Consider the following 27,327-nt stretch of genomic DNA (forward strand, 5'->3'; position numbering starts at 1 on the left):
GTCAAAAGCAGCGGTGCTCATCGCTGACCTCAAAGAAATCTGCCAACGATCTAGTGATCTCTATGATGTGACTTTTCCTCCTTTCGATAGCAGTTTAAATCTGACACTAAGTCAAAAGGATGTCTTGGCATGCTACAACAGTGATTTCAATAAGCAGATAAGAAGACATTGAGGTATTCACACACAGCAACCAAGAAGTTAAAAGCACTTAATATATCCTTTACTTTTAATTTAAATTTCAGATAGCGAAATAAATGATTATGATTGGCTTTAGATAGAAGTTAAAATAATAATATAAACAGCCTCATAAATATATTCACCAACTAGTAGGAAAGATTATAGAGGAACAAATTTGCAAGGAAAATACAGAGTTGCAAGAATCATAAAGTAGTTATAATGGGGACCTTTAATTATCCTAATATATACTGGGATATTAATAGTGTAAAGGGTAGAGAGGCACTAGAGTTTCTAGAATTTGTGCAGGAGAATTTTCTACAACGGTATGTTTCCAGTCCAGCGAGGAAGGAGACATTGGTGGATCTAGTTCTGGGGAATGAGGAGGTGAGGTTAATCAAGTGCCAGTAGGGAAACATTTAGGGGACAATATTCATAGTATAATAATGTTTAGGTGGCTATGGAAATGGACAAGGAACAATCCAGGGTAAAAATAATTAATTGCGGGCAGCACTCTTTAATGGGGTAAGAACGGATCGGGCCCAGGTAAATTAGAATCAAAGATTGGCAGGCAAAACTGTAACAGAATAATGGGCTGCCTTCAAAGAGGAGATAGTTTGGGTACAGTCAAGGTACAGTCCCATGAGGGGAAGGAAGGGCAAACAAATCCAGAGTACCCTGGATGACGAAACAGATAGTGGGTAAGCTGATGCAGAAAAAGGGTGCGTATGAGAGATGTCAGGTGGAGAATACATGTGAAAACCAGGCTGAATGTAGAAGGTTCACAGGGGAAGTGAAAAAACAAAGAGACGCAAAGGAAAAGTATAAGAGACTAGTAGCTAACATGAAAGGGAATCCAAAAGTCCTCTGCAGGCATATAAATTGTAAAAGTGTGGTAAAAGGGGGAGTGGAGCGATTTGGGACGTAAAAGGGGATTTATGCAGGGAGACAGAGGGCATGGCTGATGTACTAAATGAGCACTTTGCATCTGTCTTTACCAAGGAAGCTGATACTGCCCAAGCCATTGTGAAAGAGGAGGTAGTTGAGACACTGAATGGGCTAAAAACTGATAAAGAGAAGGCATTAGATAGGCTGGCTGTACTTAAAGTTGATAAGACACCAGGACCGAATGAGATGCATCCAAGGGAAGCAAGTGTGGAAATTGCAGTGGCACTGGTCATAATCTTCTAAATCTCCTTAGATACAGGGATGGTGCCGGAGGACTGGAGAATTGCAAATGTTACACCCTTGTTCAAGAAAGGTTGTAAGGATGAGCTCAGAAATACAGACCAGTCAGTTTCACCTTGATGGTGGGGAAGCTTTTAGAAATGATAATTTGAGACAAAATTAACAGGGCACTTGGACAAATGTGGATTAATTAAGGAAAGCCAGCATGGATTTGTTAAGGGCAAATCATGTTTGACTAACTTGCTTGAGTTTTTTGATGAGGTAACAGAGAGGGTTGATGCGGGAAATGCGGTTGATGTGCTACACATGGACTTCCAAAATGCATTTGATAAAATGCCACATAATAGGCTTGCCAGCAAAGTTAGAGCCCATGGAATAAAAGGCACAGTAGCAGTATTGATACAAAATTGGATGAGTGACAGGAAACAGAGAGTAGTGGTGAACAGTTGTTTTTTTGGACTGGAGGAAGGTATACAGTGGGGTTCCCCAGAGGCCAGTGTTTGGACCCCTGCTTTTTCTGATGGCCTAGACTTGGGGGGGGTACAGGGCACAATTTCAAAATTTGCAGATAACACAAAACGTGGCAGTATTGTGAACTGTGAGGAGTATAGTGATGGACTACAAGAGGCCTTAGACAGGCTGGTGGAATGGGTGGACAAGTTGTTAAACTCCAGAAAGCTTGTTATGGAAAGATAATGCTGCAGGCTATCTTTATTCAGTTTCACTTTTATTGTACAGAGTTAAAGGTTTACAAACATCTTGCTCCTCACTCAAACCCTTCACCAATCTTAGTAACGGCCTGCTTTTAAGTGCTCAAGTAAGACCCCAATTAACACCCTCCACCTGCATATAATCAAACAATTGATGAACAATTAACAGATTAACAGATTCCTTCTTTTATAATACAACAAAGATTAACATGCTCAAACAACATTTCAAAATAAATTCCATATTATGTAGATTATTATTTACATTATTACATTACATTTATTACATTTTCAAAGAACATTTCAAAATAAATCAAAACAAAGGTGATGTGCTGTGGCTGCAGTATGTGGGAGCTCCCGGATGCCATGGCAATCCATGACAACCACGTCTGTAGTGTCTGCGGCTTGAGGAGCTTTGGCTCAGAGTCATTGAGCTGGAGGCTGAGCTGCAGACATTGCGATGCAACAGGGAGGGGGAAAGTTACCTGGACACTTCGTTCCAGAAGGCACTCACACCTCTTAGGATTGGGTCATCTGTTTTGGTCAGTGGTCAAGGACAGGAGGGTGTGACTGCGAGTCAGGCAGGTAAGGGGATTGAGAAGGTGGGAGTGGAGGAACCTCAGCCCTTGCAATTGAGCAACAAGTTCAAGGTTCTTGCAGCTTTATGGACAAGAGCGAGGGCTGTAGTGTGGATGAGCAGACTAACCATGGCACCATGGGACAGGGAGCCGTTCAAGTGGGAGGAGCAAAAAGGAAAATAGTGGTAGTGGGGGGCAGTATAGTGAGGGGGATTGACAGTGTTCTCTGCAACAAAGAGCGAGAGTTCACAAGGCTGTATTGCCTGCCCGGTGCCAGAATCCGGGACATCTACTCAGGACTGGAGAGGAACTTGCAGTGGGAGGGGGAGGATCCAGTCATCGTGGTCCATGTAGGTACCAGTGACATAGGCAGGACAAGGAAAGAGGTTCTGCATAGTCAGGATGAGGAGCTAGGCACCAAATTAAGAATCAGAACCTCAAAGATAATAATCTCTGAACCTCAAAGGTAATAATCTCTGATTAGCTGAGCCATATACAAATTGGAGTAGGGAAAATAAGGTTGGAGAAATGAATGCATGGCTCAAAGACTGGTGTGGTCAAAGTGGGTTCCGGTTCATGGGACACTGGCACCAGTACTGGGGAAAGTGGGGGCTGTACCGTTGGGACGATCTACACCCGAACCATGCTGGGACCAGTGTTCTAGTGAGCCGCATAACTAGGGAAGTAGACAGGGTTTTAAACTAAATACTGGGGGCAAGGGATCAAATTTGGGAAGATGTGGTAAATCAAAGAGGAGAGACAAGGCAAGATACAAAGGTATTAATATGAGAAAAGATAAACAGTCCATGACAGGAAGGGACAGTGAGTACAAATCAAAGAGTAAATCAACAGACAAGGCTACAGGTTACAAAAATAATAAAAGGACAAAACTAAAGGCTCTATCTGAATGTACGTAGCATTCGAAACAAAACAGATGAACTGATAGCGCAAATAGAAATAAATACGATCTGATAACCATTACAGAGACATAGATTGAGACCTGAATATTGAAAGGTACATGACATTTAGGAAGGACAGGAAGCGAGGAAATGATGGAGGGGTGGTTCTGTTAATTAATGATGGCATTAGCACAATAGAGAGGGATGACCTATGTTCAGGAATCCAGGATGTAGAAACGGTTTGGGTCGAGATGAAAAAGGATAAAGGCAAGAAATCACTTGTGGAAGTGACATCTGGCCCCCTAACAGTAACCATAGGGTATGACCGGGTATAAAGGAAGAAATAATGGGTGCTTGTCAGAAAGGTACGGCGATAATCATGGGGGATTTTAATCTACATATAGATTGGAAAAATCAGATGGACAAAGGTAGCCTAGATGAGGAGTTCATAGAATGTTTTAGGGATAGTTTCTTAGAACAGCACGTTCTGGAGCCAACCAGAGAGCAGACTATACTAGACCTGGTATTGTGCAACGAGATAGGAGTAATTAATGACCTCATAGTGAAGGCTCCCCTAGGCAGCAGTGATCCTGATAAGATTGAATTTTACATTCAGTTTGAGGGAGAGAAGAGTAGGTCTAAGACTAGTATTTTAAACTTAAATAAGGACAATTATGAGGGCATGAAGGCAGAGCTAGCAAAAGTGAACTGGCAAAGTAGGTTAAGGGAGAGGTTCATAGAGATGCAGTGGCAGATATTGAAGGGGATATTTCAGGATATGCAGAATTACATACATTCTAATGAGAAAGAAAAATTGCAAGCGGAGGACCCACTATACGTTGTTAACTAAAAAAGTTAAAGATAGTATCAAACTTAAAGAAAAAGCATATAATTGTGCAAAGATGGGTGGAAGGTCAGAAGATTGGACAGAATATAAAAAGGAACTAAAAGTAGCAAAAATGACTAAAAGATTCATAAGGATGGAAAAATTAGAGTTCGCAAGAAAGCTGGCTAGAAATATAAAAATAGATAGTAAGAGTTTCTATAGATATTTCAAAAAGAAAAGTTAACAAAGTGAGCATTGGTCCTATAGGAAGTGAGTCTGGGGAGTTAGTAAGGGAAAATAAGGAGATGGCAGATGAATTGAGCAGGTATTTTGTATCTGATTCAAATAACATCCCAGAAATAGCTGTAAGTCAGGAAATGGAAAGGAGGGAGAAACTCAAGATAATTACCAGCACCAGGGAAGTGGTACTGAGCAAATCGTTGGAGCTGCAGGCTGACAAGTCCCTGGGTCCTGATGGACTTCATCCTAGGGTCTTAAAAGAAGTGGCTAGTGAGATAGTTGATGCGTTGGTTTTAATTTTCCAAAATTCCCTAGCTTCAGGGAAGATTCCATTAGATTGGAAAATAGTGACTGTAACTGCTTTATTCAAAAAGGGAGGGAGACAGAAAGCAGAAAACTACAGGCCAGTTAGCTTAACATCTGTCATAGGGAAAATCTTAGAAGCTATTATTAAAGACATTATAGTAGGGAACTTAGAAAAATTCAAGGTAATCAGGCAGAGTCAACATGGTTTTGTGAAAGGGAAATCATGTTTAACCAATTTATTGGAGTTCTTCGAAGAAGTAACATGTGCTGTGGATAAAAGGTGAATGTATTGTACTTAGATTTCCAGAAGGCATTTGATAAGGTGCCACATCAAAGGTTATTGAGGAAAATAAAAGCTCATGGTAAAGGGGGTAACACATTGGCATGGATAGAAGATTGGCTAACGAACAGGAAACAGAGAGTAGGCATAAATGGGTCATTTTCTGGTTGGCAAGATGTAACGAATGGTGTGCTACAGGGATCAGTGCTAGGGCCTCAACTTTTTACAATTTATATAAATGACCTGGATGAAGAGACCAAAGGTATGGTTGCTAAATTTGCTGATGACACAAAGATAGGTAGGAAAGTAAGTTGTGAAGAGGACATAAGGAGGCTACAAAGGGATATAAATAAGTTGTGAGTGGACAAAGAAATGGCAAATGGAGTAGAATGTGGGAAAATGTGAAATTGTCCATTTTGGCAGGAAGAATAAAAAAGAAGCAGATTATCTAAACGGTGAGAAATTGCAGAGCTCTGAGATGCAGAGGGATCTGGGTGCCCTAGTGCATGAATCGCAAAAGGTTCGTATGCAGGTACGCAAGTAATTAGGAAAGCTAATAGAATGTTATCATTTATTGCAAGGGGAATTGAATACAAAAGTAGGGAGGTTATGCTTCAGTTATACAGGGCATTGGTGAGACCACATCTGGAGTACTGTGTACAGTATTCGTTTTCTTATGTGTTGGAAGCAGTTCAGAGCAGGTTTACTAGACTAATACTGCAATGGGTGGGTTGCCTTATGAAGAAAAGTTGGACAGGCTAGACTTGTATCCACTGGAGTTTGAGTGAGAGGCAACTAGATTGAAACGTATAAGATTCGCAGGGGTCTTGACTGTGTGGATGTTTCCTCTTGTGGAAGAATCTAGAACTAAGGGTCACTGTTTAAAAATAAGGGCTCGCCAATTTAAGATAGATGAGGAGAAATTCTTTCTCTCAGAGGGTCGTGAGTCTTTGGAACTCTCTTCCTGATAAGGTGGTGGAAGCAGAGTCTTTGAATATTTTTAAGGCAGACGTAGATAGATTATTGATGCGCAAAGGGGTGCAGGGTTATTGGGGGTAGGTGGGAATGTGGAGTGGAGGTTACAATTAGAGTAGCCATGATCTTGTTCAATGGCAGGGCAGGCTTGAGGGGCCAAGTGGCCTCCTCCTGCTCCTAATTCGTATGCTTGTATGGTCATATGCAAATTCCATATTGGTACAAAGTATTACATTGTAAGACGCCCTCCTCTAGCACCCCTAACAATTTCTTTGTACTAGCATTTCATTTTGTGAAACAATCGAATAGCTGATGACTTGCATCTACCCATTTAAGTTTGGAGATTTCCTTCCTCGCCAGCATTTGTTTCAATTCAGCAAGGTCACTACATAGTCTTTTCTCACTCACACTTTTTGTAGAGTGTACATTGTCCCACAAAGAATGATTATCTACTTAACATTCAATGGGTATCCTATTTTCAGTATGTCCCTTGTTCAGAATTTCACCCAAAATATTGTTTGTTATATCCACTGCATCCACAAGACCCAGTGTTTCCAGAGCTAAATTGCTTTTAACAACCCGTTTTATTTTCTTAGCCTCCCAAGCTAGAGGACATTTCCCATTTTCACCTATCAGAAATATTATGAAACCAGTTGCACTCGAGTATCCATCAGCAAGATTAGCATGTGAAGCATCACTAAAAATCATTAGCTTCATGTTCTTTGGCTGACCTAAGGATGGGAACTTCAGTACACATTTCACCAGATTTAGTTTTTTTAGTGTTTTATTTACCCTTAAAACATTCTCAACTTTCGGATCTTTCATCATCGTGCTTAACTCCAGCACATCAAAACTAGTATCAGGCCTAGTCTGAGAGCACAACCAGTTTAATTGAGCTTTCAATCAAGCTTTGCAATTGCTTAGTCTTTGCTTTAGATATATCATCTTTCTGTGATGACCTAACACAATTAACCGTGATGAGAGTAACACTCTGTAAATGGGATTGTTGATTTAAAGTTATTCCAGACTTCTTTTCTTCCTTTTTCTTTCTTTTGGGCCTCCTTATCTCGAGAGACAATGGATACGCGCCTGGAGGTGGTCAGTGGTTTGTGAAGCAGCGCCTGGAGTGGCTATAAAGGCCAATTCTAGAGTGACAGGCTTTTCCACAGACTTAGTCTGCTTAATATCTAAACCAATATATTTAAAGGCCCCACAAGCCTGACTCCCAATCTTAAATTCTGCTCTAATCTTATTAATAACATATTTCTCAAAATCCGCAATACCACCCCATAAGAAATCATCAATGTGCATCATGAAGATGCCTGGAAGTTTCCCTTTGATACCAATAATACACAACAGGATCTGCTTTTTAGTTGAACACAACCAATTTTCAACAAAACAGATGTCACCGAGAAATACTAGACCTTGGAAGCATCATTAAGGCTATAGACGCATTTGTTCAGTTTCCATAGTTTTCCTTCTGCATCTGCTGCCTCTTTGGGTGGTTTCAGAAACACTTCTCTGCTGAAACGTTACCTACTCTGCAGAAATGCAGCTTTTATGTCAATGGATCTACACTCCGATGAATGTGATCAAAAGAGCTAAAAAGATTTTCAAGATTACTTTTCCAGCTGCAGGAGAGTCCACTCTAACATCAGTATCATCCAGTCGCACTTCAAAACCCCTCGCAACTAGCCTTGCTTCAGTCTTATAAGTTCCATCGGGAAGGACCTTTTCAGTACAAATCCATCTATGTGACAAGGCTGGCTTTCCCCTATCTGGTACCTCAGAATAAACTCCACACTCTCTCCAACTCTTTAATTCCTTATGTTTTGCTTCTCTTATTAGTTTATCCTCAAGTTTATTGGCGGCCACTAAAACTTCATGGCCACGAGGACCTCTGTTTCTAGTTCTATACTGAGACTGCTCTCTCGTCTTCATTTCATTGTGGACTCTGCTCAAACTACAGCCTCTATTAGCACTTTGATGTCTTTCAGGACTACTGCTAGATCTCCCTCGCACATTATTGGAGGCTCTTTCTCCAGTGCGTGATCGCTTCCTTATGCAAGAGTCTCTTCCAGACCCACAATTAGAACTTGCACTGGGCTTTCCTACCCTTCACTCTTTCACCACATTCTGCCTGTCCATGGACCTTGCCTCTTGGCCATCATATTGAACATTCAAACAATATTTAAACATGCCTGTCGATTTTCCTACAAGTCCCACAATTGTTGCATCCCTCCGTTTATTAGACCCCTCTGGAATATACATTACCCGAGTACCTACTTGGGGCAATTGTCCTTTGGATGCAATAGCTCTTTCTTGAGCATCATGATCCTTCACATTACAATCCAACCGTTGATCTACCTCATTCTATTTCTCAGGACCTTCATCACAAAACACACGAGTATTTGAGGTACAAGGTGCATCGTTTCCCTCTATCAACTGCTCAGATTCTGAGATTTTGTAATCAACCCCTATCAATTGTGAGGAATGAACCTTAATAGTTTGATTTCAACGTTTGATAACTACTTTCTTTACCATCACAACTGATTACCTTACCAGGGCCCTTTCATTCCCTATGACCCTCTCTTATAATACACCAAATCTCCTGATTCTGCCTCAGATGGCCTTATACGATGCCTCAGAGCTCTCTGAATTTTCCCAGATACCTCATCCTTGATGAAAGCCTGTCTCCCTGCATGTAAAGCATTCAAATGTGTTGAAAAAATGCAACTAATTGTAGTACCTTCTAGAGCCTGAGGACTGTCACACAGTACAAAAGGCAATTTGGGATTCCACCCATAGACCAATTGATAGGAATTATATCCTCCAACCACCTGAAGCGAATTCTTCGCATGAAACACCCATGCCAGGGCAGTTGTCAACTCGCAGTTTGACTGGTCAGCTAAGATTTTATGCAGCATTTCATCAACTACTGTCTGATTCCTTTCACAGGACCCATTGCTGAAAGGACTTTCAGCCTCAGTGTTCATAACCACAATGTTCATGTTTTCACACATGTCTCTGAACTAGTCATTGGCAAATTCCCCTCCATTATCAGTCAGAAACTTAGCTGGTGCCCCAAATCCAGTCCCTATCCATTTCTCCATAATTTTGTCTATAATCACTCTTTTGTCCTTGCTATTTATTATTGTAGAAAGACTAAATCTAGTTGCTAGGTCTATAAAACGTAGAATGAAAATATTCTCACCTTTGTCCCACACCTTTAAATCCATGGCAACTACCTCGCTAAAGTCACGTGCCAATGGAAGACTGACAATAGGATGTGATGGTGCCCTCCGATACTTTTTACAGATTACACACTTTTCACTAATCTCTTCTATTACCCTTGTATGCTCTTCAGCAATCACTCCTGCATCCTTTAGCAGCATTTTTAATCTCTGACAAGAAGGGTGAGCAAATTGTCGGTGTAAATTTGAGACAATTTGCTTTTTATCTCTCTGATTCGTAATTAATACTTCTCTAACATTCTGACTAGAAACATCAGGTTTGTTAAGAGTATACAATAATGCCCTGACTGGGTAAACTGCAAATACACTGACTTTCCAAAAACCATCATTTTTGCCTTTTTCATTGAAGGCATACTCAACAGTAAAGGTATCTCACTAGAGAATACATCTGTACTGATAAAGTGGCTTACTCCAGCTCTTTTACATGGCTTTACTACTCTGTTCAGTGACTTCAGTGTGTTGTCATCACCAAATCTGAAGCTGGTAGTAATTTTATACTCCTTAACCTTGCGTCAATCATCACTACTAACTGTATTCAGATACAAAGTGACTCCTGACAATGCAGCCTAGCGTTGACGTCATCAGAGCACTCCCAGCTTTGCACATGTGCAGAACAGACTCTTGCTGTCAGCATGATGCTGCGCATGCACAGCCTACGTCAGCACCCGGCTTGCCAGGACTTATTCGTGCATGCGCGCGGAAACGTAATACGCGTACTGCAAATTCCGCATCACCACTTCTACCACCCTGGCCACTCGTTCTCCGCTTCACCACCCCCCCCCCCCCCACTCCCCGACATGTCGGCCACTCGCTCCTGGCCTCGCCACTTCTCCCCTCTTGGTCACTCACTCTCCACTTCACCGGCCCCCCCCCCCACCTGTCGGCCACTCACTCCCGGCTTCCCCATTTCTCCCCCCTTGGCCGCTCACTCCCTGCTTCATCCCCCACCTACCCCTTTGGACCACTCGCTTGTGGACTCGCCACTTCCTCCCCTCTGCTCTGCCTCTGCTCCCTCCCACTTCTGGTCCCCACTCCCTCCCACGATCGCCGCCTTTCTTCCCTGCACGGGGGAAGCGGGGGAGAGAGAGAGTAACAGGATCGGCAGAGGAGGGGAGGGAGTGGGAGCAGAAGCTGGAGGGAGCAGGAAGAGAAAACGGGAGGGAGCGGGGAGCAGAGGCAGAGCAGAGGTGGAGGATGCGGTGAGGCCAGGAGCGAGGTCCTACAGGTGGGGGGGGGGGGGGGGGAGGGGGTTGTGGGCAGTGAGTGGCCAAGAGGGGAAAAGTGGCAAGGCAGGGAGCAAGCGGTGAACATACGGGCGCGGGAGGCAGTGGCGAAGAGAAGCGCGATGGCAGGAGGGAGCAGGGTACTGTCGGGGGTGGGATGGAGACGGCTATCGCAGCCACTGTGGCCATTTGGGTTTCATTTGTTTCTGTTTTTGTGATAAAATGAGCAGCACCATCTTTACTTCTGTCAGCTGCCAAAAACGTCGCAGATTGTGATTTATCATAAGATCATAAGAACTAGGAGCAGGAGTAGGCCGTCCGGCCCCTCGAGCCTGCTCCGCCATTCAATAAGATCATGGCTGATCTTTTCGTGGACTCAGAACCACTTACCCGTGCTCTCACCATATCCCTTAATTCCTTTATTGTTCAAAAAGATATCTACCTTAGCTTTAAAAACGTTTACTGAAGAAGCGTCAACTACTTCACTGGGCAAGGAATTCCATAGATTAACAACCCTCTGGGTGAAGAAGTTCCTTCTTAATTCAGTCCTAAATCTGCTCCCTCTAATCTTGAGGCTATGCCCTCTTGTCCTAGCTTCACCTGCCAGTGGAAACATCCTCTCTACTTGTATCTTATCTATTCCCTTCATAATTTTATATGTTTCTATAAGATCCCCCCTCATTCTTCTGAATTCCAATGAATATAATCCCAATCTACTCAGTCTCTCCTCATAAGCCAACCCCCTCAACTCCGAATCAACCTAGTGAACCTCCTCTGCACCCTCTCCAGTGCCAGTACATCCTTTCTCAAGTAAGGAGACCAAAACTGCACACAGTACTCCAGGTGCGGCCTCACCAGTACCTTATACAGCTGCAACATAACCTCTCTGCTTTTAAACTCAATCCCTTTAGCAATGAAGGACAAAATTCCATTTGCCTTCCTAATTACTTGCTGTACCTGCAGACCAACCTTCTGCGATTCATGCACAAGGACACCCAGGTCCCTCTGCATAGCAGCATGCTGCAACTTTTTACCATTCAAGTAATGATCCTTTTTACTGTTACTCCTACCAAAATGAATGACTTCACATTTATTAACATTGTATTCCATCTGCCAGACCTTTGCCCACTCACTCAATGTATCTATGTTCCTCTGCAAAGTTTCACAGTCATCTGCACACTTTGCTCTGCCACTCATAGTGTCACCTGCAAACTTTGACACCCTACACGTGGTCCCCAACTCCAAGTCATCTATATAAATCGTAAATAATTGCGGTCCCAACACCGATCCCTGAGGCACACCACTAGTGACTGATTGCCAACCAGAATAGCACTCATTTATCCCCACTCTCTGCTTCCTGTTAGTCAACCAATCCTCTATCCATGCTAATACTTTACCCCTAACGCCATGCATCCTTATCTCATGCAGCAGCCTCTTGTGCGGCACCTTGTCGTAGGCCTTTTGGAAATCTAGGTACACCACATCCACTGGGTCCCCATTGTCCACCTTGCTCGTAATGTCATCATAGAATTCCAAAAGATTTGTCAAGCATGACCTGCCCTTCATGAACCCATGCTGCGTCTGCCCAACGGGACAATTTCTATCGAGATGCCCTGCTATTTCTTCCTTGATAATAGACTCAAGCATCTTCCCCACTACAGAGGTTAAGCAAACCGGTCTATAATTCCCCATCTTTTGTCTACCTCCCTTTTTAAACAGTGGCGTCACATCTGCTGTTTTCCAATCTGCTGGGACTACCCAGAGTCCAGCGAATTTTGGAAAATTACCGCCAGTGCACCTGCTATTTCTCCCGCCATCTCTTTTAGTACCCTGGGATGCATTCCATCAGGGCCAGGAGACTTATCAATCCTTAGCTCCATTAGCTTGCCCAACACTACCTCTTCCGTAATAATGATTGTTTCCAGGTCCTCACCTACGTTCGTCTCTTTGTCAATTACTGGCATGTTATTAATGTCCTCCACTGTGAAGACCGATACAAAATACCTGTTCAATGCCTCGGCCATTTTATCATATCCCATAACTAAATTCCCCTTCTCATCCTCTAAAGGACCAACGTTTACTTTAGCCACTCTTTTTCGTTTTATATATTTATAGAAACTTTTGCTATCTGTCTTTATATTCTGTGCTAGTTTTTTTCTCATGTTCTATCTTACTTTTCTTTATAGCTGTTTTTGTGGCTTTCTGTTGACCTTTAAAGTTTTCCCAATCTTCTAGTTTCATGCTGTTTTTGGCCACTTTGTATGCCTTCTCTTTCAATTTGATAGCCTCCCTTATTTCCTTAGACACCCATGACAGATTACCCCTTTTCTTCCAGTCCTTCCTTTTCACTGGAATATACTTTTGCTGAGCACTTTGAAAAATTGCTTTGAAAGTCCTCCACTGCTCGTCAACTGTCCCACCATAAAATTTTTGTTTCCAGTCTACTTTAGCCAAGTCCTCCCTCATTCTATTATAGTCCCCTTTATTCAAGCGCAGGACCCTGGTATTGGATTTTATCTTCACACTCTCCATCTGTATTCTAAATTCAACCATACTGTGATCACTCCTTCCAAGAGGATCCCTAACTATGAGGTCATTAATTATTCCTGTCTCATTACACAGGACTAGATCTAGGATAGCTTGCTCCCTCGTCGGTTCCATTACATACTGTTCAGATTTTTCAGTGCATGAGGCTGCATTTGCAAGTACTGCACCATCTAGTAGTTGTGTTGTCAGCAAACGCAGCCTTCCCTGCGTTGTGTGTTATTTCGAGGACTCTGCCCCTCCGCTTAGGGCAGTTCATTGCATAAAGATACTTTGAGTCACATCTGAAGCACCTATTAACTGTTCCTTGGGCATTCCTAAGATTCATTTGCCTATGATTGCTGTTCCAATTCTGTCTTCCACTGTCATAGTCAAAGCTGCTAAAGGTGCTTTCATCCTCATTCCTCCTGTCTTAACTTTTCCATTGTGGTTATGCATGCTTCCAATATCTGGACCATTTCAAAATCTAGTAAACATTGAATCCTCCATTCTTCGTGTCACCGCAGAATGCCCTGTTTGTTCTACCAGGGCTGCCAGAAATGACTGTTTCCCCAAGAATTTCTTTAAGGCAGCAGACATTTGATCCAACTGGGAGTCTTCGTGCAAGAACCGAACCCCAGTTAGAACCAGGAGCCTGTCCATATGTAACACCCTAGCACAATCTCGGAATTTAAATGCTGAACCAGGGATCTCCAAATTGAATTTCCTCAATCTTCTATAGAGTCTGTTAAAGTCCATGATATATTTCTCCATTGAACAGCCATCTGTTTTCTAAAATCTATCAAAGTCTGACCATGCTTCATACGCATTCAATAGGTCATCTTTTTTCCCAACTGACGAGCATCCAGTTCACAAAACACTTTACTCCTGATTTTACTTTTGGTAGGAAGTGACAACGCCAAGGCCATACCTTATTTCCTTTTTGGTAGAGATGTAACCCGTGTCCACATATCCACTTCATTCTTCCACTGGTCATACGGTTCAGACTCAGAGAACATCAGAGGGTAATCAGACTCTGACAATTTACACTTGCTTTCTGCCATATTTTGTACAATAGCCCGTTAGATTTTAATTTTCTATGTAAAAACAATTCCTACTTGGAAGTATTGTGAACTGTGGGGAGCATAGTGATAAACTTCAAGAGGACTTAGACATGCTGGTGGAATGGGTGGACAAGTTTTTAAACTTTGAAAAGCTTGTTATGGAAGGATAATGCTGCAGCCTATCTTTGCTCAGGTTCACATTTAATATACAAAGTTAAAGGATTACAAACATGTAGCTTCTCACTCAAACCCTTTACCAGTCTCAGTAAGTGTCTGCTTATAAGTGCTCAAGAAAGACCGCAATTAACACTCTCCACCTGATATATCAAACAATTGACACACAATTAACAGATTAACACAAGTAGCAGATGAAATTTAATGCAGAGAAGTGTGAAATGATTCATTTTGGTAGGAAGAACAAGGAGAAGCAATGTAAGATAAAGGGTACAATTCTAAAGGGGGTGTAGGAGCAAAGGGACCTGGGGATATATGTACACAAATCATTGAAGGTTGCAGGGAAGGCTGAAAAAACGGTTAATAAAGCATATGGGCTTTATAAATAGGGGCACAGAGTACAAAAGCAAGGAAGTATGATAAACCTATATAAAACACTGGTTCAGCCTCAACTGGAGTACTGTGTCCAGTTCTGGGCACCACACTTTAGGAAGGACATGAAGGCATTAGAGAGAGTGCAGAAAAGATTCACAAGAATGGTTTCAGGAATGAGCAACTTTAGTTACATGGATTGATTGGAGAAGCTTGGGCTGTTCTCCTTGGAGAAGAGAAGATTAAGAGGAGATTTGATTAAAGGTGTTCAAAATCGTAAGGGGTCTGGACAGAGCAAATAAAGAGAAACTGTTCTCATTGGCGGAAGGATCGAGAACCAGAGGGCACCGATTTAAGATGATTGGCAAAAGAAACAATGGTGACATGAGGAAATACTTTGTATACACGACGAGTGGTTCAGATCTGAATGCACGGCCTGAAAGTGTGCTGGAGGCAGATTCAATCATGGCTTTCAAAAGAGAATTGGCCATTTACCTGAAGAGAAAAAATTTGAGGGCTATGGAGAAAAGGCAATGGAGTGGGACTAGGAGAATTGCTCTTGCAGAGAGCCGGCACGGACACAACGGGAATAATGGCCTCCTTCTGTGCTGTTATCATTCTTTGATTGATTGATTGAAAAATCCAACTGATTCACTAAAATCCAATTCAAACTGACATCCTGACCTTATTATGCCTACACATGACTTCAGTCCCACAGTACATGGTTGATTCTTAATGCTCTCAAAGGTAAGCAAGGATTCGCAATAAATACAGGCCACAGCACAAGAACAAAGGAAAAAAATAAACTGGAATTCCATAACTGTACTGCTGGCCAGAAATTGACCGGAACCTATGACCTCTGGGACAGAACCTATAGCTGCACCAGAACAGGTCTAAATTGCTATGCTGCTGAATTTAATGGCAGGAATGGACTTGCGAACCTGGATTCAGTGCAGATGCTAGGGTCACAATTGTTTAAAATTTTAATCATGAAGAACTTCAGATTCAGATCAAATATAAACAGGTTAGAACTGGCTAAGGGAAGCAAACATAGAAATCTCTCTTCTAAAGCTAATGTCCTCATAATTGTAGATATTTTATACATTAAAAGACACTATTAGCCCTTTGGAAAGCCGCTTCAATGCCCTCCAATTTCAACTTTCTTCTGAGCAAAGAACAGCACAGGAACAGGCCATTCGGCCCTCCAAGCCTGTGCCGATCTTGATGCCTGCCTAAACTAAAACCTCTGCACTTCTGGGGACCGTATCCCTCTATTCCCATCCTATTCATGTATTTGTCAAGATGCCTCTTAAACGTCGCTTTCAATTTCAACCATCATTATATCAGTTTGTGTTGAAACCTTTAACAACTGTTACCTGTAGGAATGGAGCCATCTGTGCCTCAAGCTCTGGATCTTCATTCAAATTTGTCTGTAGAGAGGCAAATCTTTCTGCCAGCTTATTCAGTTCCTCTGTCATACCATCTTCGGATAACCTGAAATGTCGAACAGTGAGAATTTAATCGATGCATTTTACTGGTTCTCCTCAGTTTCAAACCTTTAATTTGGCAAACCATGTGCCAGTGCATTGGGGTATGCTAATCAGTCCTGCAATATCCTTCAATCAAAGATGATATTAATTGTCCACACCAAAATCAACATCTAATTAAAACTCTGCTGGATTATCTCTTAAAACAAAAGTGTTTACTAAGCTGCAAAACTTAGCCAGTACTGATTGGTAACCAGTTAAATAACCTTAATGGTCATCTGTTCCATTGATAACCAGATCAAACCTAGATATAAACTATCTTCTCTATTCCTGTCAATCCTATAAGTCATGAAATAAAATCCTATGTCATCATTGGTCAGATAGGGCTGTCCTCTCTCTCCCCTGTCTTGTTTGTTTGCTGTATCGAACCTTTTGCTGAGTCCATTAGGGAAGATGCAGGCATAAGTGGGGTGACAATCCCAGGCAGCGGAGGTACTCAGGTAAAAGCCTCCCTATACATGGATGACGTCACCATCTTCTGCTCGGACCCGCTGTCCGTTCGCAGACTGATGAGCATCTGCGACCAGTTCGAACTGGCCTCGGGAGCCAAAGTCAACCACGGCAAGAGCGAGGCCATGTTCTTTGGGAACTGGTCAGACCGATCCTTTGTCCCCTTCACCATCAGGTCAGACTATCTGAAGGTGCTAGGAATATGGTTTGGAAGGGAGGTGGCATGCGCCAAAACCTGGAAGGAGCGAGTAGCCAGGGTACACCATAAACTGAGCATGTGGGAGCACTGATCTCTCTCCATTGTGGGTAAGAACCTGGTCATCAGGTGCAAGGCGCTCACGTTATTGGTGTATGTGGCACAAGTCTGGCCCATACCCCACTCCTGCGCCATGGCGGTCACCCGAGCCATTTTCTGCTTTATCTGGAGATCTAAAATGGACTGGGTCCGGAGGGACACGATGTTCAAACCTCTGGATAAGGGTGGGAAAAATGTATCCAACGTCGCCCTCATCCTGATGACCACTTTCGTGTGCGGTGTCATCAAGCTGTGCATCGAGCCCCAGTATGCAAACACCAGTGCTGAGGTTCTATCTGTCCCCGGTGTTACGAAGGATGGGCCTAGTTACATTGCCGTGGAAAGCTCCATCCAGTTGGACTGTGCCATACCACCTATCCTTCGTGGGAAAGTTTCTGCAGGAAACACCTTTGACCACCAATGCATCAGGCAGTGGTCTGCACGGAATACCCTCAAGGCCCTATGGGAAAAGGAGATGGTGGATCCGGTCGGATGGTTCCCCGAGCAGACTGCCAAAGTCATTTGGCAGAATGCCTCATCATCAAAACTTTCAAACAAGCGCCAAGACATAGCTTGGCTGGTGGTGAGAAGGGCCCTCCCCATCAGATCATTCTTGCACGCCCGGAGTCTCGCCCCCTCGCTGCCCCTGAGGTGGCTGCGGTGGGGAAGAGACAGTTGTCCATCTCCTTCTGGAATGTGTCTTTGCAAAGCAGGTGTGGAAAGAGATACAGTGGTTTTGTCGAGGTTCATCCCAAGCAGCTCTGTAACACAGGAGTCTGTGCATTACGGGCTGTTCCCAGGGACGCACACCGAGATAAACATCAACTGCTGCTGGGGGACCATCAATTCGGTGAAAGACACTCTTTGGTCTGCCTGAAACTTGCTGGTCTTTCAGTAAAAGGAGTTGTCCACGACCGAGTGTTGCAGACTGGCACATTCCAAGGTCCAGGACTACATGCAGAGGGGCGCACTGAAGCTTGGGGCAGCCACTGCAAAGGCTCAATGGGGAAAGACCACTGTGTGAGGTCCTCCCACCAAAGTGAACTGAGGGGCTGCATCCATGGGAAACCCATGCATGGCTGTATACACCAAATATGGGTTTGCTGTAAAATGTACATGGCTTGTAAAATGGAATGGAAGGCTTGTGAGGCAACTCACTCCTGTATCGAAGAAAACTGATTTCCTTTGCACTTTTTGGAATGTCAACTTGGTGCTGTTTTGAACTGTTTTGTAATGCATTTTTTTTTTACAGATTTTTATGAATAAAGCATATTTTTGGGGGAAAAAAATCCTCAGTCATCATCCATGGCTAAAGTTTTCTCTTTTGCTCTTTCTGTTTAATGACACACTACAAAATTGTAAAAAAGCATTTTTTTTCAATATGAGAATGTAATTTCATTTGTAGTTAGCAGATACTAGAAACAAATAGCCAATCATTAGGCACCTTTAATGAAGATCATTTAATGCTTCGCAATCCAGTATAAATATCTAAAAGTTTATAAATCCAGCTGTGAAATGCATGATATTGGTGGGAAATTGCTCAAGAAAATTTGAGGAAAGCCCTTTTTACCAACTAGATCATAGGCTGAGAAACAGGAAACAGAAAGTAGTAGTTCTTCGGACTGGAGGAAGGTATATAGTGGAGTTCCCCAGGGATTAGTCCTAGGACCACTGCTTTTCTTGATATGTATTAATGACTTAGACCTGGGTGTATTTGGCACAATTTCAAAATTTGCAGATGACACAAAACTTAGAAGTATTGTGAGGAGGATAGTGATAGACTTCAAGGACATGGACAGGCTGGCTGATTAGGCGGACGTGTGGCAAATGAAATTTAATGCAGAGAAATGTGAAGTGATACATTTTGGTAGGAAAAAATGAGGAGAGGCAATATTAACTAAAAGGTACAATTCTAAAGTGGGTGCAGGAACAAAGACCTGGGGGTATATGTGTACAAATCATTGAATGTTGAGAAAGCACTTAAAAAGGCATACAGGATCCTGGGCTTTATAAATAGAGGCATAGAGTACGAAGGCAAGGAAGTTATGGTGAACCTTTATAAAAACACTGCTTCAGCCTCAACAGGAAAATTATGTCCAATTCTCAGCACCACATTTTAGGAAGGATGTGAAGACATTAGAGAGCTACAGAAAGGATTTGCAAGAATGGTTCCAAGGATGAGGGATTTTAGTTGCGAGGATAGACTGGAGAAGCTGGAGCTGTTCTCCTTAGAAAAGGTTGAGAAGAGATTTGATAGAGGTGTTCAAAATTATGAAGAGTCTAGACAGAGTAGATAGAGAGAAACTGTTCCCTTTGGTGGAAGGGTTGAGAACCAGAGGACACTGACTTATGGTAATTGGCAAAAGAACCAAAGGTGACATGAGGGAAAAACCTTTTTGTGCAGCATGTGGTTCGGATCTGGAATGCATTACCCAAGAGGGTGGTGGAGGCAGATTCAATTATAGCTTTCAAAATTCAATTGGATAAGCACCTGAAGATAAAAAAAAAATGCACAGCTACAGGGAAAGAGCATGGGGGTGGGATTAGCTGCATTGCTCTTGCAGAGAGTCAGTGTGGATTTGATGGGCCAAATGGCCTCCTTCTGTACCATAACCATTCTATGGTTCCAAGTTCTGTATGAAGGAACTTGAATAAAATATTATAATGTCTCCTGGTTGTTTTCTGGTTCCCCTAAGTTAGAAATAATCACAGTTTAAACTTGGAAAGGCATGAGCTCTTTGCTTTAATCATTCAGCCACCATGCTCTCTGGTATAGGATTGCCCCAGGCTGGTGTCCTATTACATGTCACATGACTCTCCACTGCAGCCATGAATGTGCCCCCCCCCCTACAGAACACTTACACATAACAATTAGTTCCGAGATAATTAGTTCCTAGCACTTTACAGATGATATAACAATATATAACATCCCTCTTTCTTTAAAAACATAATGTCCCTATATCAATATAACTGTCCCAGGCATTAACTTTTTTCTAAACTAAAGAAGATTATTAACTGACTTTTGGAAATAATCTGAATGCCTTTTTATTGTCTCTTATAGTGTGTATTTTTTTCTAAAAAATCTGCTTAGGTGGTAAAATGCAGCGTCTCCATCTTGTAGACTTTGCATTCGTTGCTGTCAATGGTGAGTTGGCACACTGCACAGGCAATGTTGTGCTTGTTGCTCCTGGTGTCATAGGAGTTGTTCTTGCTGTTGCTAATGTTGCGTCACTTGCTGGTGATGTTGTTAATGTTGTCTCGCTGGATAGTGATGTTTCCGGTGTTGCTGATGGTCTTTTCTGTTTTTCCAGTTCAGCTGTAGGTCGAATATAGATTCTGTTCCTTTTCATTTTGTTACCAGTTTCAGTCTCAATGATGTATGACCACCAACAACTTTTGCTGGGCTCCAGGTTTTCATGACTGGATCCTGTACATGTCCAGTTTGTCCTTTCAACAACTCAGGTAGGGATTTAGCATGTTGTTGAGGTGTTGTTCTTCTCTTACCTGTGCTTCAGCGAGTTGTTGTCTCACTTCCTCCTGGTCACTTGGAGGATGTATTTTGCTAGGCAGAGTAGTCTTATATTTTCTTCCATTCAACAGCTCTGCAGATAATTTCATGTTAGCCTTGAAAGGTGTGGATAGGAGTAACAATAAAGCCAGGTTTGGGTCTTCCTTCCTCTCATGGCATTTCGCAAGGATTCTTTTGACCATCTGGACGTGTCTTTCTTTAAACCCCTGTTCCCGTGTGTAGCGTGGTGATGAGGTGATGATGTTGAACCCATACTGGTCAGCGAATTCCGTAAATTCTCTGGATATTAATTGTCACATATTAATCTTTCAGGAACCCCTTGCTCGGCAAACAGAACTTGTACTGCTGAGATGATTGTGGCTCTCAAGTCTTTCACCTTCCAGATAAAAGGGAACTTTGAGTTGTAGTTTGTGACTATGAGATACCATTCTTGATTATGTGTGAATAAATCGGCTTCCACAATATGCCATGGTCTGGGTGGTACTTCAGTGTGTTTCTGTACTTCTGGCATACATAAGAACATAAGAAATAGGTGCAGGAGTAGGCCATTCGGCCCCTCAAGCCTGCCCTGCCATTCAATAAGATCATTGCTGATCTGCCCCAGACCTCAACTCCTCTTTCGTGCCAGCTCCTCATAGCCCTCAACTCCCCGATAATTCAAAAATCTATCTACCTCCTCTTTAAATACTTTCAGTGATCTAGCCTTCACAACTCTTTGAGGCAGAGAATTCCAGACATTCACTACCCTCTGAGAGAAGAAATTCCTTCGCATCTCAGTTTTAAATGAGTGTCCCCTTATTCTGTAACTATGTCCCCTAGTTTGAGATTCCCCCACTAGTGGAAACGTCTTCTCAACATCTACCCTGTTAAGCCCCCTCAGAGCCTTGTAAGTTTCAATAAGATCACCCCTCATTCTTCTAAATGCAAATGAATAAAGGCCTAACCAGTTTAGACGTTCTTGATAAGTCAACCCCTTCATCCCAGGAATCAGCCCAGTGAATCTCTTTTGAACTGCCTCCAATATCAGTATATCCTTTCGTAAATACAGGGACCAAAACTGTACACAGTACTCCAGGTGCGGCCTCACCAACACCCTGTACAGTTGTAACAAGACTTCCCTATTTTTAAACTCCAACCCCCTCGCAATAAAGGCCAAAATTCCACTTGCCGCCTTAATTACTTGCTGCATGTTAACCTTTTGTGTTTCATGCACAAGAACACCCAGATCCCTCTATGCTGCACTTTTTTGGAGTCACGCTCTATTTAAATAATAGTCTGCCTTTTGAGTCTTCTTACCAAAGGACATGACCTCACACTTTCCTACATTAAACTCCATCTGCCAAGTTTTTGCCCACTGACTTAACCTATCTATATCCCCTTGCAGATTCCTTATGTCCTCATCACAACATGCCCTCCCACCTATTTTTGTATCATCAGCAAATTTGGATATATTACACTCTGCCCCTCCTCCAAGTCATTAGTATAGATAGTAAAAAATTGAGGCCCTAGGACTGATCCTTGTGGCACTCCACTAGTTACGTCTTTCCAACCTGAAAAAGACCCATTAATCCTGACTCTCTGTCTTCTGTGAGTTAACCAATCCTCAATCCATGCTAATACATTACCCCCAATACCGTGAGCTCCTGTCTTGTGCAATAATCTTTTATGTGGCACCTTATCGAATGCCTTCTGGAAATCCAAACACACTACATCTACTGGTTCCCCTTTATCAACTCTGCTTGTTATATCCTCAAAAAACTCTAGCAAATTTGTCAAACATGATTTCCCTTTCACAAAACCATGTTGACTCTGTTTGATTGTGTTAAGCTTTTCTAAATGTCCTGCTATTTCTTCCTTAATAATGGACTCTAGCATTTTCCCAATGACCGATATTAGGCTGACTGGCCTATGGTTTCTTGCTTTTTGTCTCCCTCCCTTCTTGAACAGAGGCGTCACATTAGCGGTTTACCAATCCGTTGGGAGCCTCCTGGAATCCAGTGAGTTCTGGAATATTTTGACCAATGCCTCCACTATCTCTGCAGCCACTTCCTTTAAAACCCTCGGATGTAGGCCATCAGGTCCTGGCAACTTGTCTGCCTTTAGTCCCATTAGTTTCTCAAATACTTTGTGATAGAGACTGTTACAAGATCGTTCCTCCCATTAGCTCCTTGCTTATCTGAAATCCGTGGGATGTTTATAATGTCCTGCACCATGAAGACCGATGCAAAATATTGATTTAAATTATCTGCCATTTCCCTGTTCCCCGTTATCAATTCTCCAGTTGCATCCTCCAAGGGTCCCACGCTCACTTTAGCTACTCTCTTTTTATATACCCATAGAAGCTCTTGCTGTTTGTTTTTATATTTCTTGCCAACTTACTTACATAATCAATTTTCTCCTTCTTTATTAGCTTCTTAGTCATCCGCTGTTGGTTCCTAAAAATTTTTCAGTCCTCAGGCCTACCACTAGTTTTCACATGTAGACACCATATTTTTGATATCTTTGTATATGCCTATCCAGTACACAGCTGATCTGGCTCTGAGTTTACACTTCTCCATTCCCATGAGGCCTTCATGTATCTTTTGGAGAAGTTCTTCTTGAATTGTTTTGGGTATGATTATTCTGAATCCAGCCAGCTGAACACCATCTTCTAGTGAGATGTCAATATATAACATTTATGCTACAACCTCTGAATATCCAAAGGAGGCAACCATGGTGGTCATATGTTACAGAAAGATTCAATATGGCTTCCAGAGGTCCTGACATGAAGGCCAGAGGTGGCATACCATGAAGAACAGCACAAAAATATTAATACCATTCATATTCATATAAATGCAAATTATTGCTAGATAAGTGCAAGTATTTTCCTTCTGTAAAGTAGGAGCACAGAACATTTATAGAATTGAAGGAAACTAGTAGCTGTTAAGATATGTGTTGACAGAGAGACATGTTTGCAAGTATGCAGTAATTAAGACAAAAGGCAAAATTGCAGGGTTATGCAAATAACTTTGAGCAGTCTATAGTGGGAGAGAGAATTTTATCCTTACCTAGCAGCTGCTCCAGTGTGTTTCAGTTTATCTGGGAAGGAAAGAAGCCTTTTGTCCTTTTTTTCTGCTTCCTGTTCATAAAAGAAAGACCAATTTCAGTCTGATAAAAAAATGAGCATTAATGGATTTATGATATGAAGAATCTCAATGTACCAGCGACTGAAACCTCATGCTGCTTCTGCTGCACATAAAGCAAATACACATATCTAATCATTGAATTAACAATTGCAGACAAATGATATTCAAATCTAGTAAAAGACTGACGTTTCAGATTTGCTATTTAAATTCAAACTCTCGCAGCCGCTAACTGTGCATCACTTGGATTATTGTCCTGCAAAATGATTGTGATGAAGTGCACAACCTACCAAAGCTACTATGTGCACATGGATAGGAGGAGTTAGTTTGTGGCCCAGAGCTGACTCCTCACACCCAACATTTGGATGATAGTATGGGGAAGAGAAGAGGAAAGACTGCAATGAGAACTAAAGATGAGATGTAATGAAAATGAATCCTAGTGACACTGTCCAGAAGGATATGAAGCACAGAAAAAAAGCCAAACTTGTATTTAAAATTTACTGTCTACTCTGTTAAGTACCTGCTCTTGAAGAGACTGAAAGGCTTCATTTGTGCAGTGTTGGGAACAAAAATACTTATGATATGTGCTAATCATGCTAATCATATACAATTACTACAGAACTGTTAACATTCCATTCTCAGGTTCATGTCTTAACTTAGCACTCTGACAAATAAAACCATTCAATCAGATGTTAGTTAGAGTCAATCAAATTTATGCTCTGACAAGCAGAATCTGAACAACACAAGCAAAAAAACTTGTAATGGCAAAGGGAGGAAAATAGCCACTTAGAAGACAATGCTTCCCAGAGATTGAAAATGTTCTATTTATAAAATAATGCATAAATATTGAACATATTGAACAAATATTTTTGGAACAACAGCTTTTCCCACAGTTAAGGGTTGCCAATGACATGAAACACCATGAAAAACTTTCTAAGTGCCCAAAACTGTAAAGGATGGCAGAAAAAGAGCCATGACCCGAAATGTAAAAATTGTCTGTTACAGAAAACATTGTGTAATATGAGAGGTGAAACCTTGGAGCACATTTCTTCACCGTGAGGAAGGCAGCAGCAACTGCTGATTTTGGTCAGTCATGTGTTTTCTTTCAGTTTTAGTTACAAATAAATATCATAGGGATGACAATAAATTATTTTTATTAATACATGCATATAATAAAATATATCCAATATAATCCATTAATTAATTTATTTACATAGATCTATACAAATTTTAAGAACTGGTAGCATTGTGAGGTTTCATGCTCACAATCCTTTTACCATCTCCCACCTGACACACCTTTTTCCAATCCATTTGGCTTCTTGAAACTTTTCCCGTAACTGGAATATGACTTAGGTTTAACCAGTTCAAAATATGCGCATTTTTATACAACAGTATTGCAATGACCTATTTTCCCTGGATGTCTTTTCAGAATGCAGCAGTACTACAATGTGTTCAGAGTATAGTAAAAGTGTTGCATCTTGTGCGCACTCCATTTCTCACACAATCCATGTCAATATTGTCATGCCTGGTAGCCACAACTGGATATAACACAAAGAATTGCTTTTAAATTAAATTGTAAGGTTTTTATATTGACCTTGCAGGCCTTCCAGTGCTGGGTGGCATTGCTGTGCCATTCCACCTCCCAGCTCCAACCACAGTTAGCTCTTCTATAAGTTATGTACACTGGAGCCCATTTTATTGAATTGAACATTTTATGCCAATTATTTCATTCCATTCATACTCCATTTAATTCCATTGAAGAATCATTGAAGGCTCAGTGGGTTGATTCTTGGAATGCAGGGGTTGGCTTTTGAGTAAAGGTTAAGCAGGTTGGGCCTGTACTAATTGGAGTTTAGAAGAATGAGAGGTGATCTTATTGAAACATATATAAGATTCTGAGGGGGCTTGACAGAGTAGATGTTAAGAGGATTTTTCCTGTCGTGGGGGAATCTCAGACAAGGGGGCATAGTTTCAGAATCATGAATCACCCATTTAAGACAGAGATGAGGAGGAATTTCTTCTCTGGGGGTGGTGAATCTTTAGAATTTTCTACCCCAGATAGCTGTGGAAGCTGAGTCACTGAATATATTCAAGGCTGAGATAGATAGATTCTTGAACCACAGGTGGGTCAAGGGTTATGGGGAACAGGCAGGAAAGTGGAGTTGAGGCCAACATCAGATCAGTCATGATCTTATTGAATGGTAGAGCAGGCTCAAAGGGCCATATGGCCTACTCCTGCTCCTACTTCTTATGTTCTTATTTACTAGCAATGCTGCCAGCCTTTGGAGTGCAGTCCCTTTTCCATCACCTTTCTCAGGTCTCAAGTCAGCCCCACTTGCAACTGCCCACTCTGGGTTTACACCTCTGCAATCCTCCCCCTTGCTTCCTAAGAACATTATGGGGTTGATTTTACTTCCTAATTAATTTTGGTTGAGCGAGGGGTGGGGTGAGTGCAAAAGGCACTCACAGTCTCAGATTTCAGGCCTAGGCTATTTCAGTTCCCAGGCCTCATCTGGATGATGCTGGTCAGCTGCCAACCCAAAACAAGCGGAAAGCATCAGCTGGGCAGTGTACGGAAGTGGAAGTTTGGACAGCCAGCACCAAAGGAAGGCTGACTGCCAAGAAGGCAAGTTGCAGGGAGAGGATTTTGGTAGGGTCTCAAGGATATAAAAGGGGGAAAGTATGGAGCAGAGAAAGACATGACTTCTGCTCCTCCTGTCCTACAAAGCTTTTTAACTTACCTTGGAGGGTCTCTTTGTCCTCCAGACAGCTTCTGACCTGCCTTCATCTGACAGGGAAGCCTTGGTGACTTCGCTGCTCAGACCTGAGTTAAAATCCAATTGTGGTCCCATTGACATAACTGAACATTGACTTGCAACAAATTATGAGGCTTCCACCTGCTACAGGCAGGCAGCTAAGCCACTGAATTGCATGGAGCAGTTAAAATGGAGGCCAGTGAGATTCCAGCATTAACTGGGCATTAAGGCTGAATGTCGATTTCAAAGGCCCCCTGCCCCTTTCCCACCAGGCAGGTGGGTTAAAATTCTCCCCTATATTTTATTTATTGTGCCAAAGCACTTTAAAAACAATGCTGTTTTTCAGCTTAATATTGGGATCCCCGCTTTCCCTTACTGTGAAGGAATGGGAGAGTTATGAATTTGAGCGTGAAGGGAATTATTCTGCGTAAGGGAAGATAAGAGGTGTGGCAACTAGGGTTAATGAACTGGGAGGAAAAGGAATGGGGTAGATAGGAGAGGATAAATACTTGGTTGGGAGGGAGCAATGGGGAAGAAAGGAGCGGAGCAGAGTGTACAGGAGGGGAGGAAAGTCAAAGGAGTAGGGGTTCAAATAGGAGTTAGGGGCTGGAGGGAAAACAAGCAGCACAGAAAGAGGTGATGGGAAGAGAACCACTGAGCAATGCAGGCTGCATTCTCTCCAAAAACACCAACCACTGCAAAATGCAGCTTCTAGCCATCAGAGACAGCCTTCTCACCAAACCTTACAAGATCTTTCATTCGAAAGAAAGAGACAAATACAGAACAGAAGAGGACAGAGGAACAAATAAGAAAAAAGATGTAGACAGCGAAACGGAAGAAAGACA

General features: G+C 42.2%; 1 protein-coding gene across 1 annotated transcript in view; it reads right to left on the reverse strand.

Annotated features, from left to right (window-relative positions):
• Positions 1-27,327, reverse strand: part of fhdc2 (FH2 domain containing 2) — an 84,216-nt gene that overhangs the window by 12,032 nt on the left and 44,857 nt on the right. Inside the window, exons 9-10 of the mRNA XM_068047959.1 lie at positions 23,652-23,722; positions 16,160-16,277 (exon numbers count right to left, since the gene is read on the reverse strand). Coding sequence (XP_067904060.1) covers positions 16,160-16,277; positions 23,652-23,722 — 189 coding nt within the window. The remainder of the gene's footprint in view (positions 1-16,159; positions 16,278-23,651; positions 23,723-27,327) is intronic.

The sequence above is a fragment of the Heterodontus francisci genome, chromosome 15 (assembly GCF_036365525.1).
Source record: "Heterodontus francisci isolate sHetFra1 chromosome 15, sHetFra1.hap1, whole genome shotgun sequence".
NCBI lineage: Eukaryota > Metazoa > Chordata > Chondrichthyes > Heterodontiformes > Heterodontidae > Heterodontus > Heterodontus francisci.